Consider the following 7,537-nt stretch of genomic DNA (forward strand, 5'->3'; position numbering starts at 1 on the left):
ATCTTTCTATCTATCTATCTATCTATCTATCTATCTATCTATCTATCTATCTATCTGTCTGTCTGTCTGTCTGTCTGTCTGTCTGTCTGTCTGTCTATCGTTCGCTTTTTCTTTCGTTCACTCTTTTTGTCCTGTATCTATCTATCTATCTTTCTGTCTGTCTGTCTGTCGTTCGTTCGTTCTTTTTATCTGTCTGTCTGTCTGTCTGTCGTTCGTTCGTTCGCTCTTTTTGTCATTCTATCTATCTATCTACATGTCTATCTACCTATCTGTCTGTCTGTTTATCGTTCGTTCGCTCTTTCTTTCATTCACTCTTTTTGTCATCCTGTCTGTCTGTCGTTCGCTCACTCTATCTATCTATCTATCTATCTATCTATCTATCTATCTATCTATCTTTCGGTCTGTCTGTCTGTCGTTCGTTCTTTTTATCTATCTGTCTGTCTGTCTGTCTGTCGTTTGTTCGCTCTTTTTGTCATTCTATCTATCTATCTATCTACATATCTATCTATCTATCTATCTATCTGTCTGTCTGTCTGTCTGTCTGTCTGTCTGTCTGTCTGTCTGTCTGTCTGTCGTTCATTCGCTCTTTCTTTCGTTCACTCTTTTTTGTCATCCTGTCTGTCTATCTATCTGTCTGTCTGTCTGTCTGTCTGTCTGTGTCGTTCGTTCATTCGCTCTTTCTTTCGTTCACTCTTTTTGTCATCCTATCTATCTGTCTGTTGTTCGTTCGTTCTTTTTATCTATCTGTCTGTCTGTCGTTCGTTCCTTTACTCTTTTTGTCATTCTATCTATCTATCTATCTGTCTGTCTGTCTGTCTGTCGTTCGTTTGTTCGTTCATTCGCTCTTTCTTTCGTTCACTCTTTTTGTCATCCTGTCTGTCTGTCGTTCGTTCGCTCTTTTTGTCATCCTATCTATCTGTCTGTTGTTCGTTCGTTCTTTTTATCTATCTGTCTGTCTGTCGTTCGTTCCTTCGCTCTTTTTGTCATTCTATCTATCTGTCTGTCTGTCTGTCTGTCTGTCTGTCGTTCGTTCGTTCGTTCATTCGCTCTTTCTTTCGTTCACTCTTTTTGTCATCCTGTCTGTCTGTCGTTTGTTCGCTCTTTTTGTCATTCTATCTATCTATCTATCTATCTAGGAAGCACAGATTGAACGCCAAAGGAGGACCATTGTTCCTTCAGTTCCTCAAAATGCTGAGAACGAAGCAAAAAGCCTGTTTGCCAAAGAGGTAAAGAACCTCTCAATGCCAAAATTTGAGTGAAGACTACAGCTTTCCAGACTAATAAAATATGAGATCACATTTTCCTGTTTTTCATTTTTTGATGCGTTTCTGCTCATGCGATTGAGTAACTGAGCAATGCTTACGCTCTTTGGCAGTGCATTAAGATGTACAGCACCAACTGGCACGTCATCAACTATAATTACGAGGCCTACTCTGGAGATTTCCGGACGCTGCCCTGGTATGTCAAAGTTTGCATTTTTTGCCAAAGCTTTTGCAGGGCTATTTCCAAAGTTTGGTGTAAGCTACTTTTTCTGTCTTGCAGTAAAGGGATGAAGACGGAAAAGCTTCCCAACCAAGTGTTTGAGGTGGATGAGGGGGAGGAGGTAAGAGACATTAATGTTAGCCGATGGAAAACAGAGTATAGAATATCACTGTCTCAATATCTTATCTTCATCTCTCTCTTGTTTAAACTGTTCTGTGTAATTGTGTATTACCCTGTTTGCCGTGTCAAAACAAACTGAACAAAAAAGCATTTTTTCCATTTTAAAAGGGAAAATATGGTAACCATTTTATCACAGATAAAACACTGGAGTCTTGAGTCTTTATATAAATGGTTAGAAATTTGGTTAGCAAAGAGCAGTTTTAAACATGCAACATACACACTGTGTGTAATTTGTGTTGTAGCACAAAAACAGAATGTTAACCACAGACTAAATCAAAAGCCACTGTTCTAAAAACTCATTAGAAATTTCCGAGGGAACCTGTGGTGAAGCCTTCTCGGTTGGCCTGCAAATTCCCGCCATGACTGAACAGTACTATGGGTGTCTGATGACTTGGACAGAATTTTGATTTGTGTGAAATTATTTGGAGTTAAAAAGTCACACATTTATTGTGTTTTCATGATAATTTATTGCGTTTACGCCCAGATACTCAAGTACTCAGGTTCTCAAGAGTGTTAATGCCAACTTTCACATTCACATCCACCAGTTGTCTTAAGTGTCAGCACATCTTGTTGAATTGTGCTACACCTTCTATTGACATTGTAGATATTGTTCTTCTTCCCAGACAGCACTGTACATTTTGTGAGGCTTCTGTGTGGTCATAATCAGATGTAGAAATGAAGGCCATACGGTTCATTACATGGAACCTGACCCTCATGGTCTATTAATAGACACACACTGAAGTGTCCAGCAGATCTTGATAAAATAGTGGAGAGCTAGAGAAAAGCACATCCATAAAGGACGCCAGGCCACTTCAATTAAATTAGACACACACACACACACACACATTTATAGTAGCTGTAAGTAAAAAATCCCACCCCATTCTACCGTTTATGAATACGTTAATATTACTGTAATAAGTATTGTATTGGTTTTCAAACAAGATGTTTGTAAGTACTTAATTGTTGTATTGTGTTAATGTGCGTGTGATGTTAAGTTACTGTACGAGTGCTTATTTGCATGAATGTTTGTAAAATCAGAACACACAGTGTTCATGTTTGTGTCGGAGCATTTGATCTTTAAGGCAGAGAGGTTGCATGCATAGAAATGCATTGATGTGAGTCTGTGTATTCAGATCAGCCTGTCTGTTCATTAGTTCTTACTTTGTGTGTGTGTGTGTGTGTGTGTGTGTGTGTGTGTGTGTTTCAGGATTCATCATCTCTTTGCTCTCAGAGAGGAGGTGTAATGAAGCAGGGCTGGCTGCAGAAGGCCAACATCAACAGCAGTCTGTCTGTCTCCATGAAGGTTAGTGGAATCATCGGTGCACTTTTATTAAAAGACATCAGCAGATCTACAGCAGTCATTGTTCCTCAATATACTGTACATCTGCTGATCAATGCAGTTTGAAGACCCATTGTTGGAGAGGCCTGTAAGGTCTTTAATTTTTTGGTAAATCAGAAATGTCAATTACATGCACTAATGTTCATACACAAAAACACGTTGTTAACAAAGTGCAGCACTCTGCACTAAATTATGTCTCGCAAGTACTTTGTGTGAAGGATATATGGTAAATTATACAACTTATTATAAGATAAAATAGTCACTGATAGCGCGGCAAATGGCAGCCACAACGCTGAGCTCCGCAATTCTTCTGTTGTTTTTGAATCCAAAAGTTGTACACTTGTAAACTGCACACTTTGTAAATAACATATCTGCACACTTATAACATATCTGTACATTTATCTAAACAATTACTTTTTTCCCCCTATACTTCTATTTTTGTATATAGTAGGGGTGGGGGAAAAATCGATACAGCATAGTATCGCGATATTTTCCGCGGCAATACTGTATCGATACACGGATGCCAAGTATCGATATTTTATTATACTATTTGGTAGAATAATAAAATAAATTTCTTTACAATCCACTAGATGGTGGTGTTGAGATTTTTTCTTGTGAGGTCAGCTGGGTCACCTTCAGCATGCAGTAAGTTAGTAAAATAAAGAGGGCGGCATCACGGAAAGTTATCTGGAAAGCCCCGTCCGTGTTTAAATAGGATGTATGGACTTACTTCGGATTTGTAAACAAGGAGGGGATGTAAGTAGGGATGCACCGAAAATATAGGCTACATATAATAATAATAATAATAATAATAATATATGGCGCACCACCCGGCAGTGTTCAGCGCGCATGTTTCGCTCTCCTCGTCACTGCGCAATTTGACGCTCCGATCAATATTCCGATCTATGAATGTACGTTCCACTCGTGTACCGCTCGTGCTCACCGGAAAAGCAAAGTCCGCTCAAATAACGCGCTGACAGGAAATTAGGCCTACTTGTTCCGGTTTGCAGTAGCGCTACTGTGCTGTAACATGCTGTAGGCTAGTTCAGCTGTACTGGGCAACGCTGCTAAAATGATGTTACCTTCAGTGACGCTATGCTCTGCTCATATGCTCTGATAATAATAGCTTTGTAGGACTATACATTATTTGGATAATTAGTCAAAAAACAAACCAACAACTTATATCTGATTCTGTTACATAGACGTGAATAAAAATAATATATTGATATTTAATATTAAGGTAACTTTTCAATAAGGTTCCATTAGTTAATGTTAGTTAATGTATTAACTATCATGAATATAGTACATTATTTAATTTCTGTTTTTTTTCTTATATTAGTGTTATATGTCTGCACTATCATGTATGTCTGCACTATGTCTGTACTTTCTTCTACACTGGAAGCTCCTGTCATCAAGTCAAATTCCTTGTGTGTGTAAACGTACTTGGTAATAAAGCTCTTCTGATTCAGATTATTCAATCCTATTACTCATTAGTCGGGAGGTCAAAAAATAATTTCATATACTATTAATAATAGATAATATGTGGATATAGCTTGTGTGAAGTGATTTTTGAGCCAAACTTTGTATTCAGTGCTTGAAGTGGATAAAAAGAAGTGCTACCCCCCCCCCCCCCCCAAAAAATTATGCCGAATATAATGCAGAAAGAAAGAAAATTGTCTAGAGCGTTTTTAATATAAATAAGCACCAGTTATGCTGCAATACCAAACGGGACCACAGGGAGGCACCAAAAGACCACTAAACCTGCTGCCTTAAAGGGATAGTTCACCCAAAAATGAAAATTAGCCCATGAATTACTCACCCTCAAGGCATCCTAGGTGTGACTTTCTTCTTTCAGACGAATCCAGTTGGAATTATATTAAAAATGGTCTTTGATCTTCTAAGCTGTTTTAATTGCAGTCAACGGGTGTTGCAGTACTTCATTCCAAAAGAAGTTAAATAAAGCGCATCCATCCATAATAAAAAGTGTCTCACACGGCTCCGGGGGGAACAAAGGCCTCCTGTAGTGAATCGATGCGTTTTTGTAAGAAAAATAACCATATTTAAAACTTAATAATCAATTTAATCTAGCTTGCGCTCACTGTTGTACACGGAAGCAGCTCCGGGCTGATGACGTAGGATGTCGGCATTGCACCGCTCAGAAGTGACGAACACAGAAGCGCAAGGGAGAGATCAAAACAAAACAACGGTCACGAATTAGAAGTACAAAACGAGGATTTGTAAAGAAGAATTTTGGAGGATTTCGATATAAGCCAAGAGGAGACTGGTTTTCCTTTGCTAAAGTAAGGAAACTTTGCTCCTAAAAACAAACATTGGTTTTCACGAGACTCACCGGCGCATGCGCAACGCTGAACTCATACGTCATCCGCCCGGAGCTGCTTCTGATAGTTACTACAGTAGAATCAGCTACTGTAATTATGTTTTGTTATTAGTTTAAGTATTTGCTATTGACTATTCAAATGAGGAGTTTTGCGCATCGCGTGTGTGCGAGAGAGAGCAAGAGAGAGAGACAGGGTCACATCACATCACAGTGGAGTCAGCTGTCTTAACCGTGGCTTGTGTACTGCACACATACCAGCTTCATCACTGTGTCTGTCACGCGACTCTGTTCCCCTTTCGGACTTGAACTGATGGTAAAACTAATGACGTTATTTACTGTCTTTACATTTATTTTGAAAGCTGAAGCTTGCGATTATGGTAGGGGGCGTTACATTTCCGACACATGCTTGTGGTGTCAATCACAATGCACTGGGTCAGTTGGCCAATCAGAGCAGACTGCGCTTGTCGGTAGGAGGGACTTTGTAGAAAACGAAGCGTTTGAGAGAGGCGGGGCATAGAGGACCTACAATAATGTACAGTATTTGAAAAATAATGTGTTTTTTGAACATTAAAGCATGTCAACATATTCTGTTACACCAAATACACCAAATAATGATCTTTAAAAAAGCATCATATGACCCCTCCCATATGAACTCCGATTGGATACATCTGAAAGAAGGAAGTCATATACACCTAGGATGGCTTGAGGGTGAGTAAATAATGGGCTAATTTTCATTTTTGGGTGAACTATCCCTTTAATCTGACTGTACATGCTACTATACGGATCCATTCAGAATAACTAAACCACTGTCCAGCACATAATCTAAAACACCATCAGCCGGCATTCATTATAAAACACTCCTGCTTTTAAGCCAAATACATGCTGAAAAGAATCATTTACTGCCATCTGGACGCGAGTCACTATTCTCGCCGCCATCTCTGATGAAATTGTCTGTGTTTTCTTTGCATTAGCGCTTATTACTTATTACTAATGCTTTCCCTTACTGGAATCTTGAACTTTCCAGAAGTTTACCAGTTTCAAATGATCTCCTGGGTAGTGGTCTTTATAGTGTCATTTCTAATCACCCAGACACTGATGCTGTTACTCAGAAACGGCAACATGTCCGAAGTGCCGGTACGCACGAAAAAGTGCTGGTACGCTAAAGACTAAAATATATATAATACTGCGTACCGACCCACTTCAAACACTGTTTGTATTTCATAAAAAAACTATCAAACCATTTTAAGGAAAGACCAGAAGCACACTTTTTAGGCATAACATTTGACAAAAAGTTGCTTGTTAGGTTTTAAAGGGTTAGTTCACCCAAAAATGAAAATTCTGTCATCAATTACTCACCCTCATGTCGTTCTAAACCCGTAAGACCTCCGTTCCTCTTCGGAACACAAATTAAGATATTTTTGATGAATTCTGAGAGCTCTCTGACCCTCCCATAGTCCGTAATGTAATTACCACGATCAAGGTCCAGAAATGTAGCAAGATCGGTAAAATAATCCATGTGACATCAGGGGTTAAACTGTAATTTTACGAAGCCAAGAGAATACTTTTTGTATGCAAAGAAAACAGAAATAATGGCTTACTATTCTATGCTATTCTGTGTCAGCTGCGTCATGCGTATACGTTTTCTATGTTTTTTACGCTTTGATTTGAATGAAAACAATGTATCCAATGAATTCTCATTGTATTCTCATTTCCAAAAATGAGAATGTGATGTTTATCCCAGGGCATCCAAGATGTGGGTGACTTTGTTTCTTCAGTAGAACACAAACGAAGATTTTTTACTCAAACCGTTGCAGTCTGTCAGTCATATAATGGAAGTGAATAGGAATCACGGCTTTGAGAGTAAAAAAAAACATACACAAACAAAACCAAATTAAACTCTGCGGCTCGTAACGATACATTGATGTGTAAACACGAAATGATCAGTCTGTGCAAGAAACTGAACAGTATTTATATAGTTTTTTACCTCTGATTCACCGCAATGTCTGAACTGTCCTGAGCACGTTCTCAGACGGGTCTTCTTCTTCTTGCTTTACGGCGGATCGCAGACTTATAAGTGCATTACCACCACCTATCTCTCAAATGGACCATTGACACTCTATCTACAATCTCAATTAGGAGTGTCAATGGTCCATATGCGAGATAGGTGGCAGTAATGCACTTATAAGTCTGCGATCCGC

At 38.9% G+C, this 7,537-nt stretch overlaps 1 protein-coding gene across 1 annotated transcript in view; it reads left to right on the top strand.

Annotated features, from left to right (window-relative positions):
- Window positions 1–7,537, top strand: part of LOC107548778 (dedicator of cytokinesis protein 11-like) — an 86,165-nt gene that overhangs the window by 10,358 nt on the left and 68,270 nt on the right. The window contains exons 3-6 of the mRNA XM_016229585.1: window positions 1,137–1,226; window positions 1,376–1,458; window positions 1,543–1,603; window positions 2,870–2,965. Of these exons, the coding sequence (XP_016085071.1) occupies window positions 1,137–1,226; window positions 1,376–1,458; window positions 1,543–1,603; window positions 2,870–2,965 (330 nt within the window). The remainder of the gene's footprint in view (window positions 1–1,136; window positions 1,227–1,375; window positions 1,459–1,542; window positions 1,604–2,869; window positions 2,966–7,537) is intronic.

Source organism: Sinocyclocheilus grahami, unplaced genomic scaffold (assembly GCF_001515645.1).
Source record: "Sinocyclocheilus grahami isolate Dianchi unplaced genomic scaffold, SAMN03320097.WGS_v1.1 scaffold355.1, whole genome shotgun sequence".
Lineage (NCBI taxonomy): Eukaryota > Metazoa > Chordata > Actinopteri > Cypriniformes > Cyprinidae > Sinocyclocheilus > Sinocyclocheilus grahami.